General features: G+C 39.5%; 1 protein-coding gene and 1 long non-coding RNA gene across 6 annotated transcripts in view; one reads left to right on the plus strand and one right to left on the minus strand.

The window, feature by feature from the left end:
* The first annotated feature begins 512 nt into the window (after positions 1 to 512).
* GTF2A1 (general transcription factor IIA subunit 1) overlaps positions 513 to 16,675 on the plus strand; it is a 46,961-nt gene continuing 30,798 nt past the window's right edge. Inside the window, exons 1-2 of one of the 5 annotated variants that reach the window (XM_027844830.1) lie at positions 513 to 654; positions 8,608 to 8,709. In XM_027844830.1, coding sequence (XP_027700631.1) covers positions 8,629 to 8,709 — 81 coding nt within the window. In that variant the 5' untranslated portion in view covers positions 513 to 654; positions 8,608 to 8,628. Of the gene's footprint in view, positions 655 to 1,176; positions 1,488 to 8,607; positions 8,710 to 16,675 lie in introns of those variants that run through there. The other 4 variants (XM_027844828.1, XM_027844827.1, XM_027844829.1 and 1 more) reach the window with 4 other exon arrangements.
* Positions 2,035 to 2,973, minus strand: LOC114030118. The gene is made up of 2 exons (XR_003567552.1): positions 2,796 to 2,973; positions 2,035 to 2,517 (listed from the first exon to the last, which is right to left on the minus strand). It is a non-coding gene; the product is annotated as an uncharacterized LOC114030118 (long non-coding RNA).

A 16,675-nucleotide genomic window follows, 5' to 3' on the forward strand; every position in this document is an offset into this window, starting at 1 on the left:
AATATTAAAATCAGTCAAGATTGATATTAATTGTCATTTGATAACGTCAGAGAACTAAAGAAATTAATATTCCAAACCAAGTAAGCCGGAAGAGTAACTGATTAACTCTGAAATCAGATAGTCTGAAGCTAACATATTATTAGTAATCGGACTTAAGCAGTATCGGACAAATCAGGTGGTACGTGCACACACATACATAAAGTAGCGACCCTCCCTCACCTAATTTAAAAATTATACATCCATAAGTGCACAAAACCCTAGACCCCGTTTCCTTTTGTGGAACGCGTGCAGCAGATATTTTCGGGAGCGAACAGGGCAGGAGCTTCTTCCGGAGAAGCGCGAACGTGTTGCTCTGGCCGAGAAGCAGCAGCGAGAACTCACACCAGGTGTCTCACGGATTTTGGAGTGATGACTCCGCAGATCGAAACTTAAGCCAGCGCCGGGCTCGCTGGGACAGGAAAGGGAGTCACGTGACCAATTAATCACTGGCCTACCCCAAGGCCAGAGCTAACAAGGCTTTAAGTGAGCGCCACTTCTGAAATCTCGCCCAGGTGATACCGCGCGCCCCTGGGGACTAGAGAACGGGCGGCCGGTCCTAGACTCGCTAGCTCTTCGATTGAAGCTCCCGCCTTTCCCTTCAGCCGGCTTAGCCAGGTTTTGTTGTGTTTTTTTTTTTTAACTCTTATCTTTCCAAAGTCAGAGACACGAAAAGAAACTTCCGCCTGGGTCACGGCGGAGGCAAACCACGTGACCCCGGCACGAGAGGCGATTGGGAGTGGGGGGGGCGGGAGTAAGTCGGTCAATTTCCCAGCTCCCCAGCCCCGGTTCCCTCCCCACCTTCGCACCGTGCTGAGACGTCGGCCGACCGCGAGTCACTTTGGCAGTCTCGCGCGCCCCCACGCGTGCGTGCACCCGGCCGCTCTCGCGGTGTCTCGCGCCGCCTACCTACCTCCCCCCATCCTTACTCCTCCTCCCTCTCCTACTCCGCTCCTTCCCTCCTCCCCCTTCCCTCCCCTCCCCTCCCCTTCCTCCTGCCCCTGTCTCTCGACGGTGGTGGCTCGCGCAGCTCGTTGGCTCACTATATAAAGGAGAGAAGCGGGCGGAGAAGACGGCTGGTGGCTGCAGCCCGTGCGGCGGCGGCGGTAGCGGCAGCGCGGGGGGCGGCGACCGGTGGCGGTTTCGCTCCTTTGCCCCGGGCGGGGGGCGGGGAACGCTTCCCTGGACCCCCGAAGGGTCGATTTTTTTTTTTTAAGGGCGATTCTCGAGGATCTCAGCTCCCGGAGGACTTCCCCCCCTTCACCGCCCCCCCTTCCCCCTACTCCACCTTCGGGACTCGATTTCATTTTTTATTATTTTTTTTTAATCTCGGTGATCTGGTTACAGTCGGGGTCTCTTTTGTTTTTGTTTTTATTTCTTTTTTTTTAATTTTTTTTTTTGTTGTTGTGTTGTGTGTGGAAATGGCGAACTCGGCAAATACAAACCCCGTGGTAAGGATGTGACTCGGTGACCGGCGGCGGCGGCCACGGCCGGAGCTGGGTGGCGGCGGGGGCGGGCGCGGGCTGGGGGCCCAGGAGCTTGAGCCGGGCTCAACTCTTTTCCCCCTTCCCCACCCCCACCCTCAGTCTCCTCCCGCTGTCGCCGCCGCCACCTCTTCCCGCCGAAGGGAAGACCTGGGCCGAGGGCGGGGGAGGGGGCTGGGGTGGAGGCAGGAATGGGGGGGTCATGGGGGGTGCAGGGTGGGGATCCTTATCCTCTCCAGGAGGGAAGGGTCTCGAGAGGGGTGGGGAGAAGAGGGGGAGATGAGAGTAGGTGGAGGGCTCTCAGCCGTGCTTTCAGGGTTTAAGGAAGGCTTTCCTCAGATTAGTTACCACTCGAGCGAAAGAAGAGGCTAAAAACTTGAGAAAGGGGAGGGGACGGGGCAGACACCCTCTCCTTCCGCCCCTTCCCCCCCAAAAAACCGCCATAAAATGGTTTTGGTGCAAGAGAGTTGGTTTTGTTTAAAAAGGTGGGGGGGGTAGATTGGTGGTAAGAGGGAGGAGTTTAGAAAGGAGTCTGATTCTCCGGGGCAACCGAAGTCTATGGCAATCCCTCCCGACGAGTGAGGCAAGAGAAGTGGCCCCGGGAAGCCCGAGAGTCCCGAAGCCCGAGCTGGCCAGGAGCGGGCTTGTCCCGCTTGGCAGCACTCAACTGTTCGGTTCCGATCGAGGGGGAGAAATCCGGGTCTTGGGGAAGAAGATTAATCTCCCAGACCCCGCCCCGGTCCAGTTTGCTGGGGGTGGGGGGGTGTTTCTTTTATTTCTTTTTTCTTTTTTTTCTTTTTTTTTTTTTTTTGTTGAACGAGGATGCCTTGGATTAGCGCAAAGTGTGAGGCGACCTTTGAGTTTTGTGGTGGTTAGTTTCTTTGGAGCTGGATGGGGCCATTTTACGTTTTCAAAAGAAGGTTGAAAAGCACTTGTCCCATCTCCTTTAGAATCGTTAAAATGGCGAAGGGGAAACAAAATCCCGTCATACCTTCGACTAGCAAGAGGAAAAAAAATTACATTGACCCAAGGCACCCCCTTTGCCTTAAATGCTGCCTTATCCCCCCCCACCCATCCCCGTGTCCTTTTATTTTTTTGTTACTTGCAGTCACATAGGTTTGCAAAAAGCAGTCACATAAATAACCTTTGCAGTCACCAGTGCAATGTGATACTCGATCCACCCGACTCTCCTTTATTATAAGACTAATAACAATAAAAAATGACACCCCTCCTCCCCAAATGCTGCAAACAAACCCTCTCTGCCCAGGACTGTACCGTGGAGACTTGGCCCCCTTGTTTGCGACTCTCAGAGAGAGATCGATCCATCATGGCTGCTGCAGCTTCCCCTGCTTTTCAGTCCCTGCTCCTTGTGGTCCTCCTCCCTTTGGCTGCCCTGTTTATATAGAGCCATTGCGCTCTCTAATATAGACTCTGCCAGGATGGGAAGGTGCTTTTCAGTCCTACGTCACCGGCTCTCCATTTAAACACCAGATCAGGCTTTAAATAGTGAGAGCTGCGGAGAGCGAGGCTGGGAGGTGCATGCTCCGGAGTGAGAAATTGATTCGTGCACAGCATAGGTTTTTTTTCCTTTTCTCTGTGGCCTCTTCTTGCACTTTAATTTTGCAGCTCTTGAGCCCTCTCTACGTTGCTCGTCGACGCTGGCTTTTGCTGCAGTAACTTGTTTTTCTTTCTACATGTTAAACAATAGGAGACTGGTCTTTCTTGATGACTTTTGTGTATTTTTTTCAAAGGAGGAAAAAAGTAAGAGGCTTCCCTCCCTTCTTCCTAGTACCCCCAATTTTTCCAGAGTATTTAGAAGTGGGAAATAGGCCACATTTGTTATAACTTAAATGGAAAATACAGGACAGGCTGTGTTCAGTACTGAGTATTTTAGTATTTTTGGTTACAGATGACTTCAAAACATTTTTAAAAACCTCAGTTTATTTATTGAACAATTTAAAATTGTAAAACATGTAAAAATCATACTTTTGAAATGTGGAATAGATTCTAGGTTCCTATGATGAATCTTAAATGTAATTTGCCTTCCAGACCTTTTCTTGAGGGAAATAGTATTTTCATTGTCAATGAAGAGGTGCTTTGGAGTACAAACCCTGGATTAAAAAAAAAAGTTAACAGACTAACAGATTGTTGAATTGATAGATATTAACATCATCCTTGTTACACAAGCAGTTTCAATTTATTTTACATTGTGTTTGTATACAGGCTACTAAGTGTGTAGGAATGGATTCTGTCATTACCAGTACCCTTAAATTTAGATGGACCATATAGATATCTGTTGCTTTATGTAATAGATGAGTATACCAACAAATGTGTATATGGAATTTTTGTTAATAGAACCAATTATCCCAATTAGGGGAACTGATTAAAAGAAACTCTAATAAAATAGTTGACAATTACATAGCTGCATGTGTTATTTCATTTGATCTTTATGACAGCTTTGTCAGGAAGTATAAATATTTGTACTGTCTTACTGATGAGGAAAGGAAAGTTCAGGGTTTCATTGCTAACAAGAATTGGATGGGTTCTGGGCATGGGAGCTGGATTTGGAGACGAGGTGACCTTTTTTTTCAATTCGCACCTTTGCTATTTAGTATAACTGCAGCTAGCCCTCTGTGTCTTCTTCAGTAAAAAAGAGAATTGGACCACATGGCCTTTGAGGGACCTTTCACTTGTAAATCTGTGATCCAATACAGCTGCCTCCCTTCTGTAGTAAATTATTTGGTAATGGAAATATTCGCCCTCTAATTTATCCAGTTGTAAAGTTTGGTTTTAAATATCCTGTTTTGCTAAAATATGGTATACCTGTATTTGCCTGAAGCAGTATGTTTGGTACAGTTTGTAGCTTTCATTCAAATTGACTCGAAAATGTCTTTAGAAATTATCCTTATTCTGAATGGTCTCTGAAGTACCTGAACGCTGATATTTTAAAAACCTCTTTGGCATAGGAACAAAGGCAGCTAAATCATTCCATATGCATTTGCTTTATGAAAATATAATTATTCTATTGCATTGTTAAGAATGTAAGGTATTAAGTCGTGTGTGGAATAGAATATCATTAAATAGCATAAGATACCATTCCATCAGAGGGCTGGACAAATGTTCTCTCTCAAAAAAATAGGTTCATTGAAAAGTATGTACAAGAACAAAGAAGTTTGTAATAGTAGTGAAGAAATTTTATACTGTTGTATTTAAAAATTAAAACTATTTTCTAGGTGCGTATAAATGCCTAGGTCTATAAGCTAAAATTTTCTGTATTAGCTAACTTATAATCAAATTTTAACATAAATGGGGAAATTATAATTTATAATTTAGCATACCGTTCAGTAATTTCTTCACATAATATAAGAAATAGCCTCATTGTCATAATCTCTTTGTAGCAGGATTTTATGGTGAAAACAGCTTGGGCAAAGAAGGCTGGTATTTAAGAAATTAAATCTCCATATATGTGGATAATACAGTAGAAGAGGTACCTGAGTTATTTTTGTGAGAATGCATTATGTTGAACCAGTCTACATCCTTATCAAAGACATTTTTTCCTAAATCAAGGGTGCGTAACCGTTTTTGTTTCATGTACTTCCTTAGCAGTCTTGTGAAGCTTATGGATTTTTCAGAATGTTTTTAAATCCACAAAGTACAGGATTATAAAGGAAGCCAGTTATATGGAAAGTTAGAAATTTTTTTTTAAAAAACCAGATCCTATGTTAATCTCTCTTAGATGGCTTCTTGTGACCAATAATATTTGTGATTATACAATTAACAGGAATATTTCTGAATGGTTGCTCTGGGGGTTTTGAATGAGATATAACTCCTGAACTTGGCACCATCAACTTCATGTTTTCACTTAATTTCTTCCCTAATTAAGTTTAAAACAACTAAAAGTCATTTTCAAAAGAGAACCTTTTAGGAAGTTTAACAAACTCTCTTTGAAAACTGTATGGAATATATTGTGATGATACAATTCAGTTTTACATATGTAGAGGTGACAAGAGACCTCCAGGGTCATTTAATCTAATCCCTTCATTTTATAGATGAGGAAAATGAGGCCCATAGAGGATAAATGCCTAAGTCGGTGTTATAAGTGGATAAGCCAGTATTCAAACCTTGGACTACAGATATAATACTTTTTCTTCTGTATCATGCTACTTCTACTGATGATTCAGCTATTATATTAAAATAAAAGGACCTTCCACTCATAGTCCCTGTTTCCCTTCCAGCTTTTGATTCTACATCTGATATGAATGAATGAGAAAAGCAAATCATTAAGTGCTTACTATGTACAAAACACAGTGCTAAGTGCTGGAGAGACAAACATAACAGTAAGATGTCCCCTGGGTCAGGGAGCTCACATTCTAATTGGGAAGACATTTATTTAAGGTTTTAGCTGATAGTCAGGTAGAAAGGTCCCATGGTATTTAGGGTACAGCAGCAAATCAGATGGTAATACCTTTTTTAAAAGTCATTTTCATTGATAAATTTCTTTTTTTGATGTCACTTGACAGTGACAAGGATTTTTGGTGGCTATTTATTCTGAGTCTTCAGTAGCTATGGCAGGAGCAGTTGCCAGGCCGCATCTCCACGTGAGTTGCTTCTCAGGATGATGGCTGTGGGCAGTGGGCTGGAAGCATTGCTATTTCCAAGGCTCTTAGATTCTGGGCCTTGGGCTGTCTCCCTCATGGGTCTGATGGGAGATGATGGTCCAAGTGTGGTGCTGGTTTGACTTGCATGGTACATTCTACCTCTTTCTCTCCCTCTGGGTGCTTTGCTGCTTCAGCTAGGCTGGCTTGCCTGCCCTTCAGAGGGCTAGGGGGAAAAAAAAGAAAAAAAGAGGGCTAGGGAGGGGCAGGTGAATGGAAACAACTGACCTATTTTCCACTGGAGTCGCTTACCAAGATGATGCATGTAAGGACCAGTTGTCTTAAGAGAGCCTCTTGAGAACAGGAACTGGGTTTTGTTTTATTTTGCCATTTTTTGTATCCCCAGTGCAGTGTCTAGCACATGGTAGTGCTTAATAAATGCTTATTGACCTGTCCTTATCTTGCCTGTTGGGTGAAAGTTGGTCAGTAGTTGATGGCAGTGGTAGAGAGGAAGGAAGGTGGGTCCCTTCTCCACAGTGATTTTTCCTCTCAGTGGTTAGAAGGGCTTACCTGTAAACAAACCTGGTGGTTGGAGGACACTGCTGTTTTCCAAGGTTCTTAGGTTCAGAGTACTAGGTGTAGGTACTTGTGAGTCTGAGGGCAGAAGATGGTCAAAGTGTGGCAGTGGTTTGTCTTGCCTGGTACTTGGTGCATCCTGTCTCTTTTTATGGTACCTTCCTGCTTCAGCTTGTTACCTCTTTTTATCCTGGAGATAAATTTTTTCCCTCCCATTTTGCAAATGGGAGAATTGAGGCACAAAGTTTAAGTGGTAAGCTAGGCATCACTTCTCCAGATTTAAAACTCAGTGTTCCTTATTGTACACTGTGCTGGCTTTGGGCCAGTGCATGGTTTTGAGTTTGTTCTGTTTTGTGGTTTCTGAATGGAACTTTAGTGTGGATAAATTTGACTCCATGGATTAAAAGTAATTTAAAATTCAATGTAGATGTTAAATGAAACTTCACAAAACAGAGGTTATGTTTAATAACATAATAATGTTATTATGTTTAATAACAGACTGTTAAATAAGTTCCTAATAATTTTTTGAGTTGTACATATCATCATTGTCATGTTCTGTGCAGGGGGATACAAAAAACTGTAAGGCATAATCCCGATACCTTGCCCTTCAGGGCATATTGGACTTTCAAGAATTTACAGCTTAGTTGTAGGTACAGGATTTAAGCATGAAGATTAATAATGTGAAGTTTAACATGTTTTATCTGATGAGTGGCAGGCTCTTTAACATTTCCTAGCCCTTTCCTTCCATCTTTAAAGTGGTCATCCAACCCTAAACTTATGTGATTCCATAGATCTTTTGTTTATATAATAGACATAGGGCAGCTGGGGTAGTTGGTAGTGATCTGCCTCAAAACCAGGAAGACTTGGGTTCAGGTCTCACCTCTGATAACATCCTGGCTTTGTGATCCAGAGGAAGTCATCTTGGCCTCCCAGTGTTGTAGACAACTTTCATAGAACTTACGTTTTAGAGTAGCTGCTCCCTTGTATTGATAGAGAAGGTTTCTTATTTACCTTGTGTAAAAGTGCACTAGATCCACAGGTCTGAGTCCCTATTCTTGTTCCTGTCTTTACACAGTAGAACATCAGAATTGTCACATATCTCCTAGGATTTGCTTTCTGGGATATTGGGACAATTTGGGAAAAAATATGGCTGTCTTAGATTGTAGTACTGTGTGGGCCCCCTCCTCCCAAGTAAAAGAGAAAAGTGGAATTGATTTTGAGGTGTGTAAAGGCATATACCTCTGAACACAAAGGAAAAAAAAGGTAACTGGGAAGTCATTGTGGGTGAAAGGGAGAGGTTAAGCTGTTAAGAATGGGAATCCAAAGCAGGATACCAAGTGAGAGTGGCAGTGAGTAGTCTGTCTAAAGCTATCCAGAAACAGGAGTCAAGTGGCTATGCTTTCAGGCCCTAAGTCTAAAACCCAAAGGTCAAACTGAGGGGCAGAGGCTGGCATGAAACTTTGGAAGGTTTTTGGAAGGTTGGGAAGGTAGGTTTTTTGCAGGGAGAGGAGACTATGTCAAGGTAAAGTAGAATAGTGACAGAAACTAAATCTGAGCAATTTGCATATCTGTTGTTCAACATCAGAATTAGTATTTGGCATTGAGATGCTAGAATTTTTATTTGTACTGTTATGCAGATTCCTGATGTGTTAATGAATTGTTTCAATTTTACTCTCAAACACTCTTTAGAGGGAGACTTACTGAAGGATTCAGTAAATAACTTGTGGATATAGAATTTGCCCACTATATTAGAAATATTAGTTTTTAAAGCTAATTGGTCAGATTGACGTGTAACTCCCCATTTTTTATGGTAACGCTTCCCAGACTAATTAGATATTTTGTAAAATGACTACCGCATTAAATCCAGTATGTACCAAGTGAATTTATGTTCTCAACAATTTCTTTTTTCTTTACAGCCCAAATTATATAGATCTGTGATGGAAGATGTCCTCAATGATGTCAGAGAAGTTTTTCTGGATGATGGAGTAGATGAACAAGTCCTTATGGAATTAAAAACAGTGAGTTGTCAATTGTTCAAAAAACATTTACAATCACACCATAACTTGCCAAACATATTAGACAAATTTTTACATTGTTAAAGGTGATAGCCATTATAAATGTTAAAGGCATGGTCTCCCTAAATATACCTTTGAAAAATGCTTTAATTGTTATAGTTTGAATAACATCTCATAATTTTGATACAGGGATTTCCTCTCTCTCTCTTTCTTTTTTTTTTAGGCAATTGGGGTTAAGTGACTTGCCCAGGGTCACACAGCTAGTAAGTGTCAAGTGTTTGGTCTGAGGCCGGATTTGAACTCGGGTCCTCCTGATTTCAGGGCCGGTGCTTTATCAACTGTGCCACCTAGCTGCCCGATTTTCTCTTTTTTTAACCTAACTCCTTTCTGAGGTTTTAAATGAAGGTCAAATGATAGGTTTTTCATGTCTCTCTTCAATTTTGTAGCTCTAAAGTCAAGATTGTGATTATGCCTGGGCCATTTTCTTTGGTTTGGACAAGTGATATTGGGGTATTTTCATTTAGCATTTATATATTCCTGCTAGTTGATATAGTAATATGATACCAAATACAGTTTTTGCAGTATTACATATAATTCAAATATTCCTCAGCACTTAACTAACTGGTGAATGATGATGTGCTGGTATATGATATATGAACATAAAATAACTATTCTCTATAACTATCTTTATCTTGATGTATAAACACCAGTTCAGTAAACAAATTTATTCAATATCTGTTATGTTCAGTGCATATAGTACTACTAGGTGTTTTGGGAAGTACAAAAGAATTGACATTGTTCTAGTCTGTTATGTAGCAAGTGAGGAAGAGGGGCCATAAATTATTTTTTTCCCCATAAGATGAATCTTATTTTTATGGGGTAGTAAAACGTGTGTTAGTCAACAAGCATTTAAGTGCTTACCATGTCCTAGGAAGTGCCAGGCATGTAAAGAATGAAACAATCACTACTCTCAAGGAACTTGTGTTCTATCAAATGAGATAATAATAATGTTCTTACCGTAGTGTCTAGTACAGAGTAAGAACTGTATAAATGTTACCGATTACTATCAAGAGAGATAATATGCATCCATATAAGTACAGATTAGAAAGAGAATGAATACAAGTAAGTACAAGATAGTTAGGGAGGTTACCAGCTATTGGATCAATATGGAAAGGCTTCATGTGGAGGTGGTGCTCAAGATGCATCTTGAAAGAAGGAGAGGGATTCTGTGAAGTGGATGTGAGAAAGGAATGCATTCCAGAGATGGGTCTGGCCAATGCAAAGGCACAGAGAAAGGAGATGAAGTACTTATATGACAAAAGGCAAGAACGCCAACTTGCCTGGATCACACAGTGTGGGAAGGGGAATAAAGAACTTTACAGAGGAGTTAATTTTTTATTCTAGAAGCAGTAGGGAGTTTATTAAGAAGGAGAATGACATAGGTAGATTGACTTTTAAGGAAAATGACTTTGGCCTCTTTGTGGAAGTTGCACTGGAGTCCATGTATTTAAGGCTAGGAATGATATGGTTGAGTGAGAATGATATGGTAGAAATGGCGAGATTTGGCAACTGCTTGAGTATGTGGGACAAGAGAGTTGATAATGCCAAGGTTACAAAAAACTTGAGAGTTTGGAAGAATGGTGGTATCTTTGACAGAAATAGGAAAGTTTGGAAGACTAAGTTTTGATTTGTAGATACTGAATTTATATTATATAGTATGGTACTTGTGAGCAGCTTTCTCTATGTTCATGTGTTCATAAGGCTTTTAATCAAGGAACTGGTAGACATTTGAACCTTCAGTCTGTTAAGGGAAATTATAGAATGTCAGGCTGTGGCCTACTTGGGCTTCAGAGTTGGAGTGGTAAAGCTTGCATACGAAGAGGTCAGAAAAGGCTGCTAAGAGGACTTACCATTGGGTATGCATTGCCTGTTTGTCTTGTCTTTGGCCACACATTGACTTGGGCAAGTAGGGGAAATTAGGAGTCTAAAATGGGGAAAGAATCTAGCTTTCTCAGTCAAGAAGATGGTCAGCTACGTGAGTCAGCAAATTCTGAGCTCTTGAACTCATTTGTACCTTTTGTAAGTGCATGGTGGGGCAGAGAGGGTAGTTAAGTCAGCAATCATTTATTAAGCATTTGCTGTGTGGTCGGCAGCTGCTAAATCATGAGAATACAAATGTAAGCAGAAAAAAAATCCATTCCCTGCCCTCAAGAAACTTACTTTCTAATGGGGGAACACAACACATAAAAGGAAACTGGAAAGGGAGGAGGCAGAGGGCATGGGTGAGGAGGGGAAGGGAAGAGAAGAGATGAAAGTATCCAACTCTATGGTATTATACAAAAGGTTATGTAGAGTCTAGAATATAGTCTGAATAGGAATGAAAACATGGCTGATCTGGGCTGCCTCCTGAAAATGGAGGCTGTGGGAGAAACTAGCCAATCAGAGGGGAAAACTACAGAATTTGGAGGGTTTCCATTGTGAAGTTCGGGGGTAGAGTGAGCTGCTAAAGTGAAGAGATTTCTGGGGCAAGAGTATAGCCTGGAAAAGAATGAAGACATGGCTGGCCTGGGTACCCTCGTTTAAAATGGAGGTTTGGAGAGGAACTAGCCACTCACAGGGAGTTACAGAATTTAAGGACATTAGTTCCTGAACTCCACTCTTCTATGTAGAAGAGTTTGAAAAGAGAGAGAAAGAGCTCAGTCCCTGGAGCTAAGATTCTGTCACCTCTGGAGATGTTAGGTCTTAGAGACAAGACTGGGAGTAAACCAGGGGAGAATTCCTACTGGTCTTAGGGTAAGGATTCTGAAAAAGCCTATAAGTAACTTAGCCAAAGATTCAGCTTAACCAGAAACTGGATGCAGCAGAGAATCATGCCAAGCAGAGCAGCAGGCCTGGTTAGCCCAGCAGAGCAGTGCCCCTAGTCAAGACAATTTATCCAGTAAGGAGTCTCATAGGGATATCACGGGAGGACAAATACGAGCTTTCCTTCCCATGTGCTTCCCCTGGGAGGACCTCATCTTGTGGGATCCCTGTACTTTTTTAGTTTCCTCCTTAATGATGTGTTGTGTTTTCAGTAATATGCTTCCTAAGTTTATGGTGGACAGCCAATCGTTTTTACTGTGCTGTTTCATTAATTACTTTTACATTGAAATAATTTTATCTTCTTGCTGATTATTTATTAAAAGGTAACATGTCAGTGGGAGTCTTCTATACTATGTGTAGTTTTAGGAGTCCCAGACCTGACCTTTCAGTATGAGTTGGGGCTAGACTGGTAAGGTCTTTAGGGATAGAAGGCGGTGAGTGGATTGATGAGACTGAAAACAAACAATGGCAAATGCTCAAATATCATGCAGATACTCAGTGGACCTGGATAAAAATAAAATGGGCTTGTTTGAGATTCTTTAAATATTAGCCCTATTGTAGTAGTAAGGTTAATTCTTTGCATTAATACCATTTTCACATCTTTTAGCTACATTTTATAGATCAGTTTTTTTAGGCTTGAGTTTTTCCAAGTTATTTCATATTCAGTTCTCGTAGCCTAATTCTGTTCATAACTTTCTGCTACATCTTTTTGTGAAGCCAAGGAATTATCTTCTTCTCAGTTGGATTAAGGAATTTCCCTTATAGAATGAGAATTCATGTTTTAGACTAGTGATACTTCAACTTTTGTTCTCCAGTCAAATTATCAATCAATAAACTTTTAAGTGCCTATTAGATGTAGGTGCTGTATCTCCAGCCTCTGAGGATATAGACTTAAATGAATCCCATTTAAGAAACACAACTCCTTTTTTCCTTCTAGTCTAAAGCAGTAATACTTGAAGATACCTTCAAAACTGCCATTAGTAATATTGAGTACTGTAGATGTTCTTGAGAACCTAGTATACTACTCTGATAAAGAAATTACAGGTATTAAAAAGCCACAGTGGTTTTTTAACCTGTATGTATATTTACATATAAATGTTTCATTCTATAGGATGTAAATTCTTTAAGGGGAAGGGATTATTTCACTTAAGACTATATTTTCAGAAACCAGAGAAACAGCATTGCACAGTGGGTCAGCTATTGATGGCTCCTTGTGTAGGACAGATGTGTTCATAAAATAGGAACTATGACTTGATAGCCATAGATATCAATAAAACTTAAGCCTAGAGTTATCATGTGATAGGTATCATAAATATTCCCTTTCCTCCAGAACCACTATCCAGTACAGAGAGATCTCGTTTGGATACCTTCCTTAGTCATCCTCTCCTTAGTTTTTCCTTTTTCCCACCTAATGTCTCACTCCACTTCTTATACCTCTTAATTTCACTTGTTCTAGCCCTCATTGCCTCTGGACGAGGCTCCTTTTGTCTTTTATACCTTTTTGTTGTGAACCAAAAATGTGCATTATTATAAGGCCCTTCTGGAAATAAGTAATTATTTTGTATTTCTAGTGGTAGCGTTGTTTAAATTAAATAATGAAAAATTCTAAACCAGTCAAGATGAGGTTGTTATAATGTATCTCTAGAATTAGTCATATACATACATTTTAATGAAAAATTTATTCCTTCAAAAAGTTTATGTGAGAGCAACCAGGAACTCCACAAAGGCCTTACTTAGATGCCTTATTGTGACAGAGAGTGGATTCTGGGCTTTTGAATGCTGTGCAGAGTGCAAATTATCTAAGGTTCTGTGGAAGTTGGGAAAGCTTTGAATATAGGCCCAATGATAACCTTTCTCCAAGGACCAACCTAGGTAATTATGCAAAGGTTTTTTTTCCCCACAGAAAAGATAAAATTACCAAATTGCCCACTGTCTATACAACTCTATTTTTTTCTGTAGTAAAAGTAGTAGTGTCAAAGGAAGGGGGACAGACAACTGAGAATTGTATAGTTTTAAAATTGTCTACAATCATTAATTTTTGCTACTCAGTGTGAAATTTTTGTCTCATTGAAGAATAGTGTTGATATACTATCGGAAGAACTGAATCACAGTGATTCTGGTTTTATTTTGACAAAGCCATAACATAAATAATTTACATCGTTTAAATGGAAGGATAGCTCGCAGGCTGTCCTGAGAGGTGAATGAAAGATTTGACAGAGTTTGGTTAGTCCTGTTCCTGAAGGCAATGAGAAATGTTACATCACTGTATGTTTGTTTGTCTTGCCCAGCATTTCTTGTGTGAGTAAGCAAACAGACCATCCAGAGGATAAATAGCAGCTTATATTCCCACATTGCTGCAACAGATGAATAAGTAGAGAGGGTCTAGGAAGAACTTAACAAATTCCTCTAAATTAAGCCATATTTACCGTGATTCCAGTGTAGAGGAAGGTGTTGTATTTGGATGTGGTGTGTATAAATTACAATTTAAAATAATTGGTTCCTGATGATGGAAGCCATTTCCAAACCAGCTGCCTACATAGGCTAATCATTAATAACATTTTTTAAAAAGTGATAAATATAAAAAGCATATATTCCACACAACTACAGCAGTTTGATTTCATTAAAAAAGATGTGGACTTTGCAGTATAGAAAATTATCAAAAGTAAAGATACTGACTATCACCAGCTTTTTTAAGTTTATATGATTATGTAAATGATACTGAAACAATATCATAAGCAGTTCTTTTTTTCTATGATGCATGTGTTATGTTAGTACAGAATATGATCTTCTTTTTAAAAGGAAGGTCGATTGCTAATAGACAACAGAACTGCTTAACATGTTTCTTTATCAAGGAAATATTAGAACTGGTAAAGCTAAAACAAACAGGTTTCCTAGGGAATTGAAGCCTCAGATAAGTGTTTTCTTTTCACTTTATTACTAACTATTTTGAATATGTTGTAATTATGCCAAATCGTTGTCACAGCAAGTTGGCCAGAGCATAGAAAGTCTCATCAAACAAACACCTGATCTTCTTGTCCAGTAGATAGTCAGAAATCAAAGGCAATTATCCAGAATTACAGAGGAGATTAAATAGTGGTATTACCTTATTAAACAATGCAAAGCTGGTTGAGGGTTAAACTGATCTGTACAGTCAATAAGCATTTATTAAGTACCTACTGTATGTGAGGCACTGTGTACAGAGCTTGGCGTGAGACTCAGTCAGCTAAGCCAGATCATTCTGAGAACGTTTGTAGATGAAACTAGGGGGATGATAAGAAATTAGCATGAAACTGAATAGATACGCTTTCATATCTATAACTATTCATTTTTATCAATGACCGTAATGGAATATATTTGGAATGTAATTATGTTAATAGCCAGTGTGTAGAGTATTTAGCCAGGTCTCCTTAATCCTGTAAATTACTGTTTTTTCTTTTTCTTTTTCCAACTAAAGTACAAAGGTTTGTATTTATACATTTTAAATTTCATCATTTTAATTTTAGCGCATCGTTGTAGTGTGATCTTTTGGATCTCATTGTTTTCATCTGTCTTGTTCTAATTTTGTCGTTTGTATTTTTGATGAAAATAGCATTAAAAGCTTTGTCAAAGCTATATGAGGCAGAAGGTAGATCCAAATGACATGACATAGTTCTTTCAGATTGATACCAGTGACTCAATAATCTTTTGGAACAGTTTAGCTAGCTACCAGTCTACTGTACTATTTTTATCCATTCCACATTTATCCATCTTATTCACAAGGAAATCATGTGAAATAATGTCAAATGCTTTGCTGCTCATTTATATGAAGATTGTAACATTTCCCTGTCTGATAACCCAGCAGAAAAAGAAATGAAATTCATTTGGTATGATTTGTTCTTGGAAATCAATATTAACTTCTAATTATCAGCACTTTATTTTGTAAATTTTCACATATCATCTATTACAAAATTTTTGACAGGCATTGAGGTCTTAACTCATTGGTTTGTAGTTTTCAGAATTCACTTAAGAATTGACAGTATTTATCCATTTCTAGACCTTAAGTACCTCTGTTTCCATAATACCAAAAAAGATTGCCCTAGATACTAATTTTTTTAAATCTGTAAATTCTCTGGAATGTAGTTTGTCTGTGTCAGGGAAATTGAATATATTCAAAATAACCAGGTAAGAAGGTAAAAAGAGAAAACACCTAAAGCTTTACTTTTAATATTGTTTCCCTCGATAGAGTAGAAAGAAGGGATAAATGTTAAGTAGTTCTGTTCTCTTTCCTGTTGTTGAACATATCCAGGGGTATAGCATTCTACCATCCTTTAAAAAAGGATCTTGTTTTATCCTTAACACCAAATAAAATGAGTATTTCCATATATAAAGTAGGACATAAAAAGGAAATTGAACATGAAACTGATATTTCTGTTGTGCACGATTTGCTTTTCTAAAAATATATTTTCAATCTGCAGCTTCCAAAGCTGTCCTGCTTGCTGTACTTCTTTCTGGTCTCTTTTCTATTTTTCTTTTACTTTATACCTTTCTCCTTTCACCCTCCTACCCTCCTCACCCCACTGAAAAGAAAAACAAAAACAATACCTTCATAATAAATATGCCTCATCAAGCAAAACAGATTTTCACATTGGCTTCTCATTCGGCATCTTGAGTCCATCAGCTTCTCTATCCATAGATGGGTAGCTTGATTCATCATCAGTCTTCTGAGGTCATAATTGGTCGTTGCATTGTTTAGAGTTCTCAAGTCTTTCAAATTCTTTTTCTGTATATTGTTAGTATGATTGTATAAATTGTTAAAAGTTCTGCTCATTTCACTGTGTATCAGGAAATAATATCTTCCCAGGTTTCTCTGAAACAATCCATTTCATCATTTTTTATGGTGTAATAATATTCCATTACATTCATTTATATCATGATTACTCTAGCCATTCTGCAATAGACTAGCACCTCCACAGTTTGCATTATTTACTGCAACAAAAAGAATTGTTGTAGATATTTTTATACATGTGGGTCTAACTAGTTTAAAGAGTACTCACTGTTTAGTGGGTTTGGGGGCATAGTTCTAAATCGCTTTCCAGAATGGCTGGATTAGTTCCTAATGTGATTAACA

This window comes from Vombatus ursinus, unplaced genomic scaffold, assembly GCF_900497805.2.
Source record: "Vombatus ursinus unplaced genomic scaffold, bare-nosed wombat genome assembly UNPS02014945.1, whole genome shotgun sequence".
NCBI classification, from domain to species: domain Eukaryota; kingdom Metazoa; phylum Chordata; class Mammalia; order Diprotodontia; family Vombatidae; genus Vombatus; species Vombatus ursinus.